The sequence below is a fragment of the Heteronotia binoei genome, chromosome 5, assembly GCF_032191835.1.
Source record: "Heteronotia binoei isolate CCM8104 ecotype False Entrance Well chromosome 5, APGP_CSIRO_Hbin_v1, whole genome shotgun sequence".
Taxonomy (NCBI): Eukaryota; Metazoa; Chordata; class Lepidosauria; order Squamata; family Gekkonidae; genus Heteronotia; species Heteronotia binoei.
The window spans coordinates 85374815-85395069 of record NC_083227.1 but is presented as its reverse complement, the minus strand read 5'-3'; the positions used below and the strand labels follow the sequence as shown (position 1 = coordinate 85395069).

The window sequence follows — 20255 nt, the reverse complement described above, 5'->3', positions numbered from 1 at the left end:
AGACTGGGTAAGTGGGTGGCCATGTATGTAGCAAACAAGGCTTACTACAGGGGTGTCAAACATGCGGCCTGGGGGCTGAATCAGGCCCCCAAGCAACTGGCTGTCATCTGCTTCCTTCTCCATCACAGCTTTTTTTGCCAGGCTTGCTCAATTGCACAGGAGCTACAGAGCAAAGCCTCTATTTTCTCCATTGGCTAAGGTTCCTCCCTTGGGGAGGAAGGGGGGGGAGGGATAGCTTGCTTTGGCAGGCTCTCTCAATTGCACAGCAGAGCTATTGTGCCAAGCTTCTCTTCCTTCTATTGGCTGTGGTTCCTCCCCATCCTGGTCCCCTGGGGAAGGGAGGAAAGAGCCAAGAAAGCACCTTTAAGACAGAGTGCCTAATGTTTTAAGCATGTTTTAAGTTATTTAAAATCTTTGTTTGTGTGCTTTATAAAGTATATATCTCTGCTACCTGACATTTTATGACACACATAACCTGACTCGACAAGGTCTAATTTTTGTTAGAACTGGGCCTCATGAGTTCGACACCCCTGGCTTAACATGTGTAAGGGTGATGCATATTGGAACAAAAATCCTAATTTTAAATATATGCTGAGGTCTGAACTGGCTGACACTTATATTGAAAGAGAGAATGGGTTTGCTTTGGAAATGCAATGAAAATGTTGGCCTAGTGTAATGAAAATGTTGGCCTAGTGTGTGGCAGCAATGAAAAATGCAAACTCCATGCTAAGTATTATTAGGTAAGGGATTGAAAATAAAATGGCCATACTTTATGCAATTCTTCTTGCGGTGTCTCAGAAAGGACATTGCAGAACTGGAAAAAAGTATAAAGGCAGGCAACCAAGACCTGTGCACCTTTCCTGTCTAGAAAAAAAACTGCTAATAGGAGGCTTAAAAATTATACATGTGCTCAGGGCTTTTTTTGCAGAAAATCCCACCAGGAACTCATTTGCATATTAGGCCACACTTCATGACATCACCGTTGTTTTGCAAGGGGCTTTTTGCAGAAAAAGCCCAGCAGGAACTCATTTGCATACTAGGCCACACACCCTGCATTCCTGGCCAAAAAATCCCCTGCATGTGCTTGAAAATGAAAAAGGGGAAAAAGCTCCCTCTGTCCATCATATTAGAACTCAATGAAGCACTTAATTAAATGGTTGGGAAATAGGTTCAGAACAGACATAAAAAAGCAGTTCTGAGAGCCAGTTTGGTGTAGTGGTTAAGTATGCAGACTCTTATCTAGAAGAACTGGGCTTGATTTTCCTCTCCACATGCAGCTGCTAGAGTGGCCTTGGGTCAGTCATAACTCTCTGCTCAAGAGCAGTGCTCTTTCAGCCCCACCTACTTCACAGAGTGTCGGTTGTGGGGAAGGGAAGGGATTGTAAACCACTCTGAGACTCCTTTGGGTCGTGAAGGGCAGGGTATAAATATAATCTCTTTTCTTTTTTTACTAAATAAGTAATCAAAATGTGAAATTCACTGCTGGGGGGTAATAATAGACACCTTTAAAGGGGATTAGATTTATGGAAGAGAATTCTATCAATAGCTACTAGCCATTCTGAATGAAAGGAGCCTCGCTCTCCAGAGGTAGCAAACCTGAATACCAATGCCGAGAGATGGCAGCAGCAGGGGTGGATCTTACCCTCTACATCCTGTTTGCCCTCCAGGTCAACTGGTTGGATACTGTGTAAAACAAGAGCCTAGACTACATGGATTACCAGTCTGATCCAGCAGGCCCTTATGTTCTCATGTTAGGAACTGGTCAGCAGCTATGAGACCTAATGTTATATTAATACCTGCTCTTTCAAAAAGGCTCATTGACTTTATCAAGGTGAAAAACATTATCCAGTAGAGATGTTACCTTTCAAAGTAAATATAGCCATAATTTTTCAAACCAATGTTGCCACAAAACACTTTCGACCAAAGAAAATTTAAAATAATTTGTTATGCCTCTGCATCTTATATTTAGGGTGCAATTTAAATGAAATCAGTAATTTTTTTTTTAAATTGTTTGGGGTAGCAAAAAGAGAACTGTTTTTTCATCTTTAGATGTGCAATGCGAAAAGGCATGCCAAATTTAGGTTTTCCAAGCACATAAAACACAGGAAAAGTTTCTCTAGCAAGTCATGAGTATGAAACAGACGCATTCTTTGGGCAGTTTGTACTTTATTACAATTTTTACTGTTAGTAGTTTCATATCTGGACATCTTAAAAGGATTTAGATTTACAGCATCAAAACACAGGATTTTAGCTTTGATGATTAACCAGCTACACTGTACATAAGTTTAACTGCCCATCTTAATTTTTTGCCAAATTGAAAACTGTTCAAAGGCTATTCAGCTTTTTTTTGTGTTCAAGGTACAGAAAAAACTCCGTTCATTGAAAAAGAATACTTCTGTCACACATTCATATTATCAGTTCCACAAACTTAAGATTCAAGGAGCATACACAAAGCTATACACCTGTATCATTTATTAGGAATAATTCTGAGTAGGTTATGAAGAAATTAATCCATTGAGTCTTTAAGAATTTTCCAAAAATCTGTCTTTATGAAGATATGTTCACCAATAAACAGTAAAACTTCCGAAGAACTATTATACACTGGGCAAAACAGGCTGATACCAAAAAGCAACATGCAACAAAAAGATACAATATAAAGGAAGACAATCTGCTGAATATTAAAAACCTCAACAAGCTCGCTGCAACCAGCACAGAAATATTCTACCAATCAGATTCAATTCACACAGAGGCAGAAAATGGGCTTAAAGAATCCAAAAGGTTAATAAAATGTTCCTCAGTGCAGATCTGAATAGTGTTTTAGAGCATTTTTCCCACTGGAACAATATTAGGAAATGTGTTATGAGGGAGAGAAATAAATATAAATGGAATGCTAGATTAAGTCAGCAGACTGTCTAAGGAATGAAAATATCAGTAACTTAAAGAAAATGAGGGGAAATCTTTAAAACATACTTAATTTAATTGGGGCTCAAGAAGCATTCAAACAGATTTCAGAAGTCACAACTATATTCAGGCATTTCAGCTAACAGTAGAAGTAAAAATCAGAAGATACACTTGTTTTCCAAATTAAGGAGTTTGTTTTTTTAAATCCAAGTATATTGTTACCTTGGCAACACATATCTTGGTAAACAATAATTGGCAACAAAATAAGTCAAAATGCTGTAATATCCTGCCCAAACCAGTTCCAGATACGGTATAATAACCAAGATGCAAACTAATTTTGTTGTAACAAGCCTAGACCACTTATATCAAACATGTCCCGGTGTGAAAGTCATCCAGTTTCGGTTAGCGTTTTGAAAGCTCATTTGACAGCCAGTCAAGTCCCTCATACAGGCCGGTTCCTTGTGTAGCACAGGTAGCCTGAACATACCACTGTTGAGAAGGGAAGGAATAACATGAAATGTTTAATACTGTACCTCCTACTTTAAAACATTATTAAGAATTTGCTAAGAGAAAAAAAATCTAACTAAGATCTATAACTACAACTTTCAAGTTTTTGTAAGGTAGCATAGATGAACCTTAATATATCAAAGCAATAGAATACCACACTGGCATACTTTTCATTTAGAAGTTTTACTTACAGTTCTGTTGCGCAGGGACTGAAGGCCTAGTTTGTCTGTCATTTCACTGATTGCCATGGCATTTGGCAAGTCTTGTTTGTTTGCAAAAAGCAGCAGCACTGCATCTCTTAACTCATCTTCCTGAAGCTGGTGGAGAAAACCATTTTAGTTAATTTTCCTTTTTATAGTTACCTACAACTAAACAACCAATCAATAAGGAGGAAGCATTGCAACCACAAAGCCAGGGCCCCTCCCCCATTTACAGTAGGTAATTAACTAAATTTCCAAGAACCCATCAGTGCTTGTTAGTAGTGAAGACAAGGCAGAGTATCGAATTAAATGAGTGGCTTCAAGAAGGTTTTACTGAACAGAAACATTCTAAGAAGGCATGTAAGATTTGGCCTCAGAACATAATAAATTAGGACGCAACAGTAAATCTTCTTAAGATCTGATTTCTGGGTAAATTAAATCTTCCACACCTCCTATTAGTTGTCACACCTTTATTAGTGGTGATTTTCTTTCCATGATCAGGCACAGAAGGCATTTAAATTCAGATCAAAATCATAGTTACCATTTTCTGCAGTTCTTCTGCTGCTTCCTGAATTCTCTCCCTGTCATTGCTATCTACCACAAAAATGAGACCCTGAAAAGAATATGTTAAGCAAGGTTGATGAGAAATGCAAATTGGCAACACTAAGTAAAACCTAAAGTCACCATCACAAAGAAACTTTTGCTCTTCAAAAAAAGCTCAGGGGTAGGATCAAGCCTCACTTGCCACTCCAGATTGGAATTCCATATGAACAGTTCCATCACAGTGAACCTATCACTCAGAATAGCTAAGTGGGCTGTTAACAAAAGATTCATGCTCAATGTTTTAATGCAGCAGTAACATATTACAAATTAGAATGGAAAGCAATATTATTTCCACTTTCATCCTAGTTAAAGTGAAGGCGAGCAATTCAGTTTGCAAAACTATCCACAAAGCTGTAGCAGCAGGCCGCTATGAGTATTTCTATACTGATACAAGAGCTTGGCTGTTAGAAACCACTACTCCACACAAATCAGCTCTGTTGGTGACATTGTGCAGAAACTATGGCAATGGGGAAACATTACTTTACAACACCTCAGTGTAGGGTTTTAATTGAGTTCCAAGCTATGTGTGCCCAGGCTTTTTACCATTTGTTCTCAGTTTTCCCTCAGGGCAGTGATGCTCTGTATTCTTGGATGGGGGGGGAGGGGTGGCACAGTGAGTGGGCTTCTACTCTCCTGGCCCCACTGATGGACCTCCTAATGGTGCTTGGTTGTTGTTTTTTTTGGCCACTGTGTGACACAGAGTGTTGGACTAGATGTGCTGTTGGTCTGATCCAACATGGCTTCTCTTATGTTCTTATGTAATTTTAATTTCTTATAATTCCTTGTTAATTTACAAAGTGACAGTTCTACTGCATAGAGGGCACTGAGGTACAACAATGTCAGTTACCTGTTAATTCTTATAAGCTAACTAGGTCTGCGAGCCCCACAGAGCAATGTGGAATTTATCAACTTTCAAGGGGCATGGTATTTTAACTGGTGTTTATAATCTGTAAATGTCAGAGACTTGCACCCTAATCAGGTACAAAAGCACAATAGATGTATCTCCCAAATCCAGACTTTTATTTACATAACCCGTGAAGAACAGATTAAACATATGTGGTATTACATGTGTCAGTCTATGAAGTATTTCGGAACATCCTGTAACTGTAATGAAGGGCAAGGATTCAAGCACATAAAAGAAAACAGCATGGGGTTAGGTTCAGCATGTGATATTACAGAATTACACAATATTTCACTTTGAAGCAAATCAACACCACACAAATTGCAGCACAGGTGTGTGAGTTGCTCTCCATGAATGGGATAAAAGCATTTACCACTGTATTGCTTTTCACCTTTAGCTGGCATGCACAAAAGCTTCTAAGACTACTGAGATTATTTGATCAAGCAGCAGCAGGGAGCAGGCTAAGCCAGTGTCTGGATGCAACCACGGGCTTGATGAGGGGAAGTGAACAAACTGAATCCAGGCAAGACAGACATTATAGTTAGTACATACGGGTATGTTTTCTGCTTTGAGCAGGGTCACATTATTCCCAAGTGAACAAGTTCACCACCTGGGTGCCCTGCACAACTTTGCTTCACAGCTTTCAGGAAAGCTTCCTACAAGAGCCCATTAGGGGAGGGCGGGATAGAAATCTGATAAAATAAATAAAGATAGCGGGGACCATTCTTTCATCAGGGATCATGCCAATGCCACCCATGTTTTGGTTAGCTTCCAGACTGGATTCTAGAACATATTCCATATGTTGTTGCCCCTGGAGACTGTTTGGAAGATCTACCCTGTGCAGAACTCTGCTGCTCAAAGGATTACAAAAAGCATGGTGATTTATTTATACTGAAATACTTATACTTAACTTCCCTCTTGGTTGAAGGTGTCTTGGGCATATCTGTACTAGTTTTTTACTTGCTTCCAAATGCTGGGTTATTTTACCTTTAGCAGCCAAATAACACAGGCTCCATCTACTTCTGGAATATCTTTTCCCTGCACATTCATCCTTGCAGCCAGACTTTTCAGGAAAGTTTTTTACAGGATAGCTGTGACCATTCTTCCAAAACTACCATGATCACATTGCTTGGTGTTCCCTCCTTCTTGGAAGGGAAATTCATTAGGAAACACTGTGAGCATTCTTCTGTAGTTAATTCCCACCTTGCAGATTGCCCATCCCAAGTAAGATTCACAAAGGACAGATTTTTCTGTTCTTCTGCCAACATGGGAAAATAACTTTTTCCACACAAAAACAGTGATCTCTTAAGTATGCAGAAAAAATATAAAAGTTACATACTGCAAGGTAGCTCAAATTTACTATTTGAAGTCATGATTTTGACAGTAGTTAAATCCACAACTTATTCAATGGTCTTTAAAAATCGCTCACTGAACCTTCCAGGGTTATAAAGCAGAGCTAACAATGAAGACCAGTTAATTTATGCCAATGAGAGGATTACCCTGAAAAAAATAAAATACTCTAAACATTCTAGCATAAACTTTGTTTTAAGCCATATTCATTGTCTTCATCCACCTCAGGCAAGATTTTCAAGAGGCAGGATAGAAGTATAATGAATAATGTTTTTCATAGGCATTATCACTTTGTAATAGGTCATCAAATAGCCATCCGTAGTCTTACCTGTGTGTTCTGAAAATAATGCCTCCAGAGTGGTCGAATTTTATCTTGACCACCAACATCCCAAACTGTGAAACAGATGTTCTTATATTCTACAGTTTCCACATTAAAACCTGAAGAGAAAATACACAAGTGATTATAACAAGCAGGACAAGTAAGCACTTGATGCAGCAGTATTGTTGACACTAGTCAGGTGCAACCCCAACCAGAACTTAGCAGACAGGACAATGGAGCTGCTCTAAAATTTCTAAAAGAACAATAGCATCTAAGACTATTTAAGTGAATTGTTAAAGAGCTGCAATTACAGCTTCACTTATAAATGGCCACCCCCAACCCCCAAAAATCAAGTTCTAGAGAATCCATCTATGTGCATGTCTTTGCTGCCACATACACCCAGACAACACAGGCACTGGACCTAACAGCATTAACTATACCATCTCAGGCTCATTCACTTGTTCATCTTCCAACATTATATGTGCCATTAAATGACAACAATGCCCTTCAGTTCTCTACATAGGGCAAACAGGACAAACCCTACACCAAAGGATAAATGGACACAAATCTGACATCAGGAATTACAGAACTGAGAAACCTGTTGGAGAACACTTTAACCTTCCTGAGCATTCAATGGGTGATCTCAAAGTAGCTGTTTTACTGCAAAGGAACTTCAAGAACAGAATGAAGAGAAACTGCTGAATTACAAATTATCATGAAACTTGGAACAAACACCTCCCCAGGACTGAACAGAGATATTGGGGTTTTTTTAATCTCATTACATATGCTAAACCAACTCTCACTGAGTACAACTATGCTTCCACAGTGTTCCAATGTATTTCTCTTTTAGAACAGTGTATCAGAATAATGTTTTTTTTGTGTTGACATACTCAAATGAGTGATGTGGGCTGTGTGTCTCATTACATATACTAACCCACCCTCCACTATACTTTAATGCACCCTGTTTTTCTAATGGCTAACATATTTCTCTTTTAGAACAGTGTATCGGAATATTTTGGGTTTTTGTTTTTTTGTATTGACATACCCAAATGGGGGATATTGGTTGTTTGTCTTATTGCATATATCAACCCATCCTCCACTGTATTTTAATGTCTTCCTTTTTTCTAATGGCAAATTATAATAGATGTTATAACCTCTTGAGAAACCATGCCCTCTATTTAAACTAACAAAGCCAGAATGTTACCTAGATTTATGGCACTTCACACCTAAAACAGCAGTCTGCTTTTTATCACCTTCCAGTGTTGTTTCAGCCCTGCTTTGTTCTAACACTAACAAACACAGATCCCTATTTGTGATTCTTTTAATCTGCTAAAAACATTCCCATGATTCTATGTACCAACTCACTGCCGCCCACTTATATTAAGAATTGCTGCCTGCCATTCCCATTTTGTCTGATGAAGTTTGCTTAAGAGCATATGAAAGCTTACATTCTGAATAAAACTTACTTGGTCTTAAAGGTGCCCTTGTTTACTGCTTTGTTCTATTGCTTCAGACCAACATGGCTGCCTACTGGGATCTATCTACTTCTTCCTATATTAGATTTTGGTCAATAGCATTTCTCTGGGGTCAATAATTCTGTCCCCACAGGCAGTGACTCCCTCCCCCCTCCACAGGAAGACTCCCCATCCCAACTTCCTTACTTTCGCAGAAGAGAGTCACTGAATCCAAACCATAGAATGAAACAAAGTTACTCTAACATATTCTGTACTAAACTGCACAAGTTATTTCTGTCCTGCCATTCATAAATCAAAAAATTAACACACTAGTATTAATACATTATATTCTTACCAATTGTGGGAATTGTAGTGACAATCTCCCCTAACTTCAATTTGTATAGTATAGTTGTTTTTCCAGCAGCATCCAAACCAACTAGAAAAATAAAAAACAATCATTATTAATTTAATGAAGTCAAAGCATGCACTGCTCATTAAAATGTGAAAATTAAGGGGTGGTGGTGGTGGAAAGTACCATTAAGCTGCAGCTGACTTATGCTGACCCCATAGTGTGTTTAAGGCAAGAGGTGGTTTGCTATTGCCTGCCTCTACATAACAGCCCTGGACTTCCTCCCATCCACACACTAATCAGGGCCAACTCCTTAGCTTCCAAGATCTGATAAGATCAGGCTAGCCTAAGCCACCCAGGTCAAGAGGTGGTTACACTAAGCACTGACTCTGGAACACTATTCCTTTCAATACTAAATAACTTGCCTGCCTGACATTTTGCCATTTTTAGTTTCAACATAATTTTTGTACGGAGGTATACCTGCACCAAATGAATACTACCATCCTTCTGAACCACTATTTTAGCACTTTTGAAAATGACAGACTTGCACTCTCTCTGTTATGTACTGAAGAATGAGTAGCAAGTTCTCAGTAGATGGCTGAAGCACCACATTTTGTCATAGTAATTAGTAAATCAGAACAGAAAGCTGAGCAGAGTTTACTATAAAATAATTAGGGTTGGGATACTGATAAAGATATAAGAAGGGGGCAAGAACCCTGAGAATTCCATATAGTAATTATGTATACCTTCTTAATTTCCAAACTCTCAGCTTTACAAGATTCAGAACATAGGATTTTTAAAAAGTGCAAGTATTATCATATTTCAAGGAATGAGTTATGCTGAGTGTGATACATTAAAATAAGGAGAATTCTAGAATTCTTCCAGTATGTCATAAACTGATCTCAAATTTTTCAATTAATATCCCTTCATTTTAAAATCAGTATCATCAATAAACCCAGTGTTTAAGGGCTTCATCAAGTAATGAGACAGGGAACTTGCATGAGTTAAAGTGTAAGTATATATGCATGCAAAAACAACATGAAGGACTGAGGGGGTACAACACATTCCATGCATTTAATCATTAAAATAGCAACCTTTATAAACTGTTTAATTCTTATTTTAGGATATATAAAATGCAAAGTCTGAGCTGCAAAAACAGAAACACTGAATTGTGTTAGAAATTACAGCCACTGCATATATTAAGAAATGCAGTTTGAAACTGAACACCACCATACTAAATAAAAACATCTTTTAAATAAAGCAAATGGAGAATCTAATAGCTTTAGTATGAACAGCACCAGATTTTGAAGGTTATTATATGATATCGTTCAGTACTAACACAATGAAACTTAAGGCTACGGATCTAGAAAACACAAGTATATCATTCTCAACTTGGGTACAGGAGTTGTGGAGTATCCAAAAGCAACGGTGGGGCCTTGTTTTTTGCCCTTTTTCAAACACTTAGGCCAATTTTGCACTACACCTTTAATCCTGGTTCAGCCCTGTTCCCAAACTGACATTCTACACCGGAATGATGGAATCACAGAAACCAACTCTATGAGTTTGTTTTTGTGTAGAAAATCAGTTTGGGGACGGGGCTGAATCAGTATTAAAGGTCTAGTGCAGAATTGGCCTTCGTGTCACACAAAGCCACTACACGCCTTGGGAGCACAAATTCTCACATCCAATCTAACCCTATGTTTTAGTAAGGAACACAAGCTCAGTAGGAGAGATTTATGTTGCACTCTACATAGATTCCTTTACATGTAAGTATTGTGCTGCTTGTGTTGGGAAGGACCTTTAGGACTGAAAGCTCCACAGCAGAAAAGCATCTGCTATTTTGAAACCTCCTTAAATTGCACCCTGGCCTGGGCATGTTTCCCCCCCTTTTCCTGATGCTATCTATGTACAGTTTGAAAAAGCTGATTTTAGACTCTTAAGATTGGAAAAAATAGTATGTGCTTGCACATCTATACAATGTGCAGAAGTATGGCACTCCAAACATTTGTTTAACTTTCTTACTTTTCAGGACAATACTAAGCTGTAGGCACATAAAGGAAAGGGAACACCACAGTATTGCTTCAGTGTAACAACTTGCTTGGTTGCTGTAGGGCATTTTAAAAACAAATGGTGCAACCCTAAGAACAGGCAGATTCTAGTCCAGTAGCACCTTTAGAGCAGAGGTGTCAATCATGTGGCCCAAGGGCTGGATCAGGCCTCCAGAGAGCTCCAATCAGGCCTGTGAGCAACTCACTGTCATCTGCTTCCTTCTCTCTCTCTCTTGCTTCCTTCTGCATCACAGCTTGCTTTGGCAGGCTTGCTCAATGGCACAGGAGCTACAGAGCAAAGCCCCTATTTTCTCCATTGGCTGACCAGCTCATGAAGCAACTTATGTACAGAAGCTCACAATGCCAAGCCATTTCATGTTTTCCTCTGAGTTTTAGGCTCAGAGCATTGACCATGAGATTTCTGTAATGAATGTCAATAAATCAAAAGTAGGTTTGCAATTTACACACACACACACACACACACCTGAGCAGCATACTCAAGATGGCTACAGCACAGACTGTCCCCAGATTTTGATACAATAATTCAGAGCAAGAGTTGTCAGTTATCAGAAATTGTTAAATAAATAAAATATTGCAAGTGTGCTAATCTTTTAAGCATGTTTTATTTAAAGTTTAAAAAAAATCTTTGTGTTTGTCTGTGTCTTTTATAAAGTTTGTATCTCCACTACCTGGCATTACATTTTATGACACACATGGCCCGGCCCAACAATGTCTCATTTATGTCAGATCTATCCCTCATTACAAATGAGTTCAACACCCCTGCCGTAGAGACAAGCAAGATTTTGAGGGGGGGGGGGGGAGTATGAGTCACTGGATAGATGCTTTGATGTTGGAAGATCTTCACTGACTCCATGTTTGTTTCTATATACAATTCAAATGTCAATTTTGACCTCAACAACCCTACATGGCCTGAAACCACAGCGTCCAGAGGTGGACACCCACCTACAAAACTGTCAATTTGTCAATACCATTTGAGAAAGCCCTATTCTGGGTGTTTTTTTATTTTTTAAGAAAAGTAGATGGTAACCAGAGACAGGGGTTTTTCTGCTGTGACACTAAGGCTTCAGAATATCACTCTTTTAGATGAGTAATATAAATAAATAACATCTGTATCTTTAAATAGTAATATTAAAGTGTCACAAGAGAGACAAGCACCAGCTAATTTCTGAGAGGATGCCTACTGACTATGAGTGGCTTAAAGTCCTCATCTAGTTTCCCTGCAGGATTCAAAAAGGTTCAAAACCTCTAGAAGTACTGAATTCACAGAATACAGCTTCTAAAGCATGAAACGTATTTTATGTGCTTTTATATAGATAAGATGCACATCATTGGTTTCACACATGCGGTTTAGCCAAATGGAAAAATTTTGAATTGTAGCCCAAGTTTCATAAGCAGTCAGATCTCTTATGTGTTTTAATTGTTTTCTAAGGCTATCCCAAGTACAGTTCTGGTGTTTTTTTCTATTTTAAAAACCAGTGCACAACATATATTTGTGTTCATAACAACTTATGTGCACAATCTAGCCTCATTTTAAAAATCAAACTGTATGAGGTACTGACTCACCAACTGCAAGAAAGTGTTTCACCTACAATATGGTACTGTCACATTTCTATTCCAGAGTCACAAAAATGTAATCCTAAACTAGATGTCAGCTTTCTGAAATTCTGCTTACAATGACAGACGGCTGAACCAAACTCCAACATTGAGGATCAAACACATACATATGTGTGAGTATACATTAAACCGTACATGAACAGAACTTAATTAGATTGTAATTATTCTGGTAAACTGAAGGGCATTAAAAACAGGATAATGGCCAAAGTATTATTATATCATATTAACATTATATTTATTGTTTTGTAAAAATCTGTACTTTCAGTCCATTTCTAAGCATCAGAACTCAAAGCATCAGAGAATGATATAATGCAAAGCAAAGAACTGAACCATTTAGAAAGACATCTTTACTGCTCACCTGCACCTCTTTCAGACAATTCAAAGTTATTTTTATAAAAAGTAAGCTATACCTAACCAACCAAATACCAGATAATTTAGGGGGATCATGGTAGCATAATATTTCAGCATCTTATTAACTGTAAGGGGGATGGGCAAAGAAATGGCAAGACAAAGCATACAATGGTGACATTTTTAGTTTCTAGACCATAATTATGCATACAAAGGAAGATGGAGCAATTTTAAAAATATTCTGCTGATTTATCTATCCCACAAAAAGTTCACTCAAACCCAGTAATACTTCAGAACAGCCACTGTGTGATTAGGACAAAACCCTAATCCAATATACAGGGCTATCAACAGTATACAAAGAGTTCTATGTATTTTTTTATAGAACTCGAAATATTGATTTCTTTAACTGTTTACTCAACATGCATTAAAAGCAAAGCTTCCCCAGCAAAAAAGAATTATTTTTGCATCTCAGTTCAGCATCCTCAAGCATTTCACAAAAAATATTAAAAGACCTATTAACCACATCCTGGTTGAAATATCAATGGTAAAAGACCAATTTAACAATATGAGCAGATTTTCGTTATTAGTCTTGTTTTTTACAAAATAAAAAGGATGTAAATTCAACCGACTACAGAAAACAAGGAGACATTCCTCAAGGCCAGCCTCTCTCTACACTTTTGTTTGCGTGGATTTTGTGATATACCTTGAGTTTCTCTGTTGGAAGAAAACCAAGATGACACATTTTAAAATAAAAAAGACTGGAAGAGCCACACACACCATGCACTGAAATAATATTTAGAAACACAGGAAGCCAATTACACTGAGCAAGAACCCACATCCTGAAAGGGCGACTGAAGATAAGTCCTCTGGCTGTGAAACGTCTAGTTCCGGGGTAGATTCTCGGGGATGCTCTCAAAGGAGAGCTTCCAAAGGCCCACCCAAATTTCGCTTCCCTTCGGGCCAGAGGTCTGGCCTAACCAAGCCTCCCGCACCCCCACCCCTATTCCTTCGCCGCTCGAGAAGAAGCACCCGGGTGGGGGGGGGGGGGAAAGGGGGGCCGCATAGCCTAGGAGGAAGCGCCAGGCCTGTGGCTGCTGCCGGGGCGGGGTCGCCGCGGGGCTGGGGGAGTGCCTGCCGTGTGTGCCTGGCCCGTCCGGGTGCCTCACCCATGAGGATGCGCATCTGCTTCTTGCCGAAAAGACGGGAGAAAAGCGAAGAGATGGTGAGGCCCATGGCAGCTCCGGGTGAGGCGGGGGCAGCGGCGCAGGAAGCGAGTGAACGGGCAGAGTACGAAGGCGGAGGGAGGCAGCGGCCTGGGCCCCGGTGCCTGCTGTGTCCGTGCGTCCCTCTCTGTCGCTTGCTTGGGGATCCTCCTGCTACTTTTCCCTCTCGCTGCCACAAGGGCGCCGAAAGCGGCGAGCGCTGACGTGGGCAATAACGGCTGCTGCTGACCGAGGGCTGGTCCGAGTCCGGGAAACCTGCCTGGCTCTCTCCTTTTTCTCGCTCTCTGTCTCTCTATCTCTCTCTCTGCCACGTCACGGCCGCCCCGGCTCCAACGCGGACAAAATCGCGTCACGCCCGCCACATCCTCACCGCAGCACCACCCACACGCCGAACCTAGAACAGGCCTCACGACAGACAGGAAGACTACGGTTCCCAGCTGCAAACCGCCGCTGCTGGCGTTCACGGCTTCTGGATTGAGCCGCACGGCACCATGGGAGCTGTAGTCCGAAGGTAATGCCGCTACTCGTCCTTCCGAGAGAGGAAGAAAGGCACGCAAGCGTGTTGGGGAAGTATAACGGCAGCTTCCCTTCCCCCTTTTCTGCCGCAGTGCGTGCTGGGAGTCATAGTCTGTCCATTATGAGGCCGAGGCCCATGTTAAGAACAGGTTGACTGAAGCTAGGTTTAATTGCTGGAATTATGTATAGCCTGATTCTTGTAAACAGCAAATGCTGTGGTGAAACTTTGTACAGTGCATCTCTTCAGACCCTTAAAATAAAATGGGAGCCCAGTAGTGCGTTAAAGATCTGTACTCTCTTTAGACCCAGGGTGATGCAAAAAGCATTCGTGTACTGAAAACTAGATGTTAAGCCTGGCCCCTGACGTCCTGCTTTCTATAAGCAGGTTTGTTTGTTGCTGTTTTAATGGAGGATACACCCCTCTTTATATAGCTTGAGGTGGTAAATCAGTACACGGGATTATCATTTGTTTTATATATAACCTGGTTCTTAGAAGAATTGCTTCTCACATTTCTCAAGAAACACAGGTCTTGCCCACAGACTTGCAGACCAAAGATTTAAGCAACGCAAGAGAAAAGGAGTAAAAAGAACATATATGAACATATGAAACTGCCTTACACTGAATCAGACCCTTGGTCCATCAAAGTCAGTATTGTCTTCTCAGACTGGCAGTGGCTCTCCAGGGTCTCAAGCTGAGGATTTCCATGCCTACTTGCCTGGACCCCTTTTGGAGATGCCAGGGATTGAATCTGGGACCTTCTGCTTACCAAGCAGATGCTGTGCCACTGAGCCACCGTCCCTCCCCTAAAGGGAGGATCAGTGTGAAGGACTTTCATCTCACTTGGGTCTGCTGAGCTTCAGTGAGGATGTTTTTGCTTGGGTGGTGGTCAGCGTTCCCTCTAAGCTGAATTACTGTGAGCTAGCTCACAGCTTTTTAGCCTCTGGTTCACACATTTTTCTTTTAGCTCAGGAAAAATGGCCCAGAACAAGCTAATCGATGCAGCAGGTCACAACTCTAATGCCAGTAGCTCACAGAGTAGAATTTGTGCTCACAAGACTCCACAGTTTAGAGGGAGTATTGGCAGGGCTGTAGCCAGGATTTCATATTTGGTGGGGCCCACAGCAGCATTTTTTGTTTGAGAGGGCCAGGGAGCCACTTGATTTGGCTCTAAACACTTTCTCTGCTTCTCACGTAAAGTGACAGCCCCCCCCCCCGCATTTGTCTAGCTCAGTAAACCTTCCAGGGGAATCCAGCTGCAAGTAGGTTTCCCGTACCCCCCATGCCAACCAGAAGCTCCTCCTTGCTGATCTCTTTCCAGGCCACCTTCCTGGAACTTCCCCCACCCTCAGATTCCAAAGCTGCTGCCCCCCATGCCAACCTGAAGCCCCTCCTTGCTGATCTCCTTGCCAGGCCGCCTTCCTGGAACTTCTCCCACCCTCAGATTCCAAAGCCGCTGCCTCTGGCCGCCAAGGATCCAGCTTGCAGAGGCTTGTTTCTGTTCCAAGCAAGGCTTCCTCCCTTAGCACCCCAGTAGCAATGCTGCATTTGTTCAGAGTGGCAGTGATTGGCAGTCAGCAAAGAAGACAGACTGGAGGCCCTTCAATGGATGGGCCATAAAGATGGAAGGGGGATTGAATGGAGTGGCCTGGCCCCCTTATAGCTACGGACCTGAGTACTGGTGATGGGACAATCCTGACATTCTGGCTGATGTAAGAGGCCAGAGCGTCCTTCCTTTTCCTGAAGTCCCAGAACAACTGTTATCTGGAGCGGAGCTCTTCTTGGCAGGGAGAAGAAAAACAAGGTCCATACACCTCTTCATTCTCTGTCTGATAACCTGACCTGGCTGGTCTATCCCTTGCAATTATGTTCTTCCCAATAGAGAGGGGATGCTACCTCCTAGTGGCTAGTAGGGCAGTGGCAGTGATCAAACTGCCCTTTCCCTAGGCAGTTTGGCGATAACTGAGCTTGTGAAAATTAAGAACATGACGACCAGGGGTGTCAAACTCATTTGTTAGGAGGGCCAGATCTGACATAAATGAGACCTTGTTAGGCTGGGCCATGTGTGTCATAAAATGTAATGTCAGGTAGCAGAGATATAATTATAGAGGACACAGACAAAAACAAAGATTTAAAAAAAAAATTTAAAACATGCTTAAAACATTAACTGACACTTATTGCTCTGAATGTCTGCATAAAAACCTGGATACAATGTCTGTGCTGTAGCAATATTAAGTATGCTGTTCAGGTGCATTGCAAATGTACTTTTGATTTATTGACATTCATTATAGAAATCTCATGGTCCAATGCTTTGAGCTTAAGACCCAGGGGAAAACACTAAATGACTGAGCATTGTAAATTTTTGCACGTAACTTGCTTCATGTGCTGGTCAAGAACATCTGAAGGCACCATGACACAGATTGAGGGCTATGTGCTTGTGTATAAAACTACTGCCTCCCCCAGCTAAATAACTACAGCTCTTACAAGGCAGTGCAACAATAGAGAGACAACCATGTATAGTCATCAGTATTAGTCTACTATCTGGGAAGTCTTAAGTTCAAGAGCCCCAATCATCTTGTTCTGTAGCTCCTGTGCAATCGCAAGAGCCTGGCAAAACAAGCTGAGATGCAGAAGGAAGCAAGAGAGGGAGAAGGCAGAGATCAGCTCCCCTGGAGAAAATGGCTGCTTTGCAGAGTGGACTCTGTGTCATTAGATCCTGCTGAGGTTGCTTCCCTCCTGCTTTGGTCCACATTGTGATTTCAGTCCACTCACAAGACTTTCAGCCTAACCTACCTCACAGGGTTGTTGTGCAGACCAAAAGGGGAAATCAGCTGTAAACCAGAATAGGCATTTTTCATAACAGTCAGCATGGTGATTGAGTTTATAAATCTTCCAAAAACAAAACACCCTTCCCTAGTTAAAACAATCAAAAACATTTAAAGGTAGTGAAATGCCATAGCAAAGCATGGGCTTCAGGCTAATTGTAAATAAAGGGAGCCTTTATCTCCAGAGGTAGCAACCTGTGGATACCAATGCTGGGAGCCAGCCTTCCAAGGCAACTGGTTGGCAGTTGCGTGAAGCAGAATGCTAGACTAGATGGACTGACCGTGCAGATTGTTCTTATATTCTTACCTCACGCCCTCTCTCTCCCTTTCCTTTGGACCCACCCTTAGTGTTTTCTTGAGACTCATGTAGTCCAGGACCAATATATCTTTGGGACCACCTCTCCTGGTATGCCCCCAGAAGAGCACTACATTCAGTAGATCAAAATCTAATGGTGGTCTCTGGCCCAAGGGATATCCAGTTGTCCTTAACCAGAGCCAGGGCATTCTCCACCCTGGCAGAACTATGCCAAATAACATTCATGCCCTATGGGACGATGCAGTTCTGCAGGGCCTGTAAGGCAGAGATGTTCTACCAGGTGTTTGGTTGAGGACAGTGACAGTTACATCCTTCTGGCACTTCCACTCCCTGTGAGGCAGTGGCACAACTGAAATTCTTAGTATCATCTTTTAGATTAATTACTGTGTTTTCATTGTTTTTTATTATGGATTATATGAATTTATTACACTGTACATCATCCTGAGCCCTGCCTTGGCAAGGGAGGGCAGTTTAAAAATAAAATTTAATAAATAAATAGATAAATACATAAGGGTATGTAGAATTGTTGACATCTGGCACATGGGATTTAATCATTTATATAAGATTCTGAGGACTCTCTAGTTTGTTTGTTTTGGGTCACTGTTTTGGTGTGTGATATTACAGTATGGGGAAAATGGCAGTGAGGATGACTGAACAAAAATAGATTCACATCAGTGCTGAGAGGTTATTAGTCTTGTAGGAAGCAGTTGCCAAATGGAGGGAAAAGCTGCTACTGAACCTCCTGCTGCCACAAGACAGGCAGGTCACTTCCCCAAGTATTTTTTCTTTTCCTACTGAACCCACATGAAAGTTCTAATCAATAGCTTATAGCGTGCTTTTAAATACATTTATTTTTATACAATGCTTTATTTGATATTCTAGAAAAAATTAATAATCGTTTTAAAATAGGTGTGGTGTGCATTATCAGCCACAATAAAAGGTAACAAAAGTCCTGAAGGAATCCCTGTGCTAGTGATACTTATTGCAGGCATGCTAAGAATTCAACTGATCCAATCACATGCTATTACAATGCATACAGAAAAGCCTTTTTTTAAAAAAAAAAACACTGTTTGGGGTTTTTTTGCATGCATTTTATACTTTAGTAGAGGTATAAATCTTCCAACAAACAGGCTAGACAGAAGTCTTCTACTATCTTCCTTCCTGACCACTGACTATTGCAAAGCTGTTTCTTTAACATTCACTCACCCCATTTTTATCCACACATAAATTGAATAAAATTTATTTAAAAAAAGCTAAGCCTCACTCACAGTCCCAAATGGTCTTCCAATTTATTACACTATTTAGTCATTTGATCCTAATTTTGTATCAGTTTACACTACATGTATTTCAGCCCACTGTACCCTATCCCCTCATCTGAAGCAGTATGCATGCATATGAAAGTTTACATTCTCAATAAAACTTTGCTGGTCTTAAAGGTGCAGCTTGACTCCTCCTTTGTTCTACTGCTTCAGACCAACACGGCTGCTCACTTGGATCTATCACAGTCCCAAAGTGCTGCTGCTTTATGATCCCAATTTTCAACTTTTCTTTCCCCTCACAAAGGTCAATTTAGGAGACTCTCATATCCCCCTACAAATATCATGAATTTCTATGGCTAAAGTAAAAAGATCGTCCCTCCTGGACTATAAGTAACTCTTTCAGTCAAGTCCAGAAGGTTTTGGCCCCCGACTTATCTGTTCTTTCTTCATTTCTAAGACAGCCTTGGTTTCCTCCAGCTGTTCAGTTTCCTTCATTCTGTTCATGGGAATCTGCCTCACTGTTTTTTCTCTTTCAACTTTTTAGTAATAATAAAATTAAGACCAAAGCTCAGTTGGAGAGCTCTGCATCCATTAAGATCCCATGGTCAGAATACTTACAAATCTGCCATTTTCTCAATAGCTCTTTTCTAAAAATGTCTGCTACAAGGCCTAAAACTGATTTTGAATACTTGATTTCTCATTCTTCTTTAAAACCCAAAGGTCTCATTTCTAAAATCTATCATATCCTATTATAGCAGGTCTGTAACTCTTTACCATCTTACTGTGAAAAATGGCATCAAGAATGTAAGGTCACACTCACTACTACACAATGGGAGGCTATATGGGAAACATAAGTTTGTAAAACCAAATCAATAGCCATCTTTCAACAAAATTATAAAACTATGTCAAGATGGTATCGTACTCCCACCCACTTCGCTAGAATTGACCCTAGTAACTCCCCACTTTGTTGGCGAAACTGTGGCAAGAAGGCTTCACCACTACATTGCTGGTGGGAATGTCCAATTGTTAACTCTTTTTGGCACAAAGTTATAAACCAAGTGGAAAGCATACCCGGCATCAATATCCCAAGAAATGTGGACATCATCATTCTAAATGACTGGCAATCTGTTAAGGCTTCAGAGTCTAAAATATCTCTTATTATTTCGCTTATAACAGCAGCCAAAATTATAATAGCCCAGAACTGGAAATCTAATCTTAACTTGTCTACAGATAATTGGATCCTTAAAATTTGGGATTTCATCACTATGTTGATGTTGACATCACCCTTTCCTCTTTATTTAACCAGCGGGTAATTCATAAAAGTATTATTCTTTCATGATCATTTTATGTTAAATTTTGTTAAATTTTATTTTATATAAATGTATATATGTGTAGTGAATGTTAATGCCTTATTTTTCTTCCACTGTAACTCTGTTACTTCATGTATATATGTGTTGAGTATAAATAAAAAATTGTTTGGGGAAAAAACAAAGGTCAAACTTA

The 20255-nt window shown here is 40.4% G+C and overlaps 1 protein-coding gene across 1 annotated transcript; it reads right to left on the bottom strand.

The window, feature by feature from the left end:
- Positions 1-2527: 2527 nt before the first annotated feature.
- Positions 2528-14377, bottom strand: ARF4 (ADP ribosylation factor 4). Its single transcript, XM_060239729.1, has 6 exons — positions 13782-14377; positions 8591-8671; positions 6791-6900; positions 4150-4221; positions 3600-3725; positions 2528-3390 (listed from the first exon to the last, which is right to left on the bottom strand). The coding sequence occupies exons 1-6, from the start codon at positions 13846-13848 to the stop codon at positions 3304-3306; spliced, it is 543 nt and encodes a 180-aa protein (XP_060095712.1). The 5' UTR covers positions 13849-14377; the 3' UTR covers positions 2528-3303.
- Between the last annotated feature and the right edge of the window lie 5878 nt (positions 14378-20255).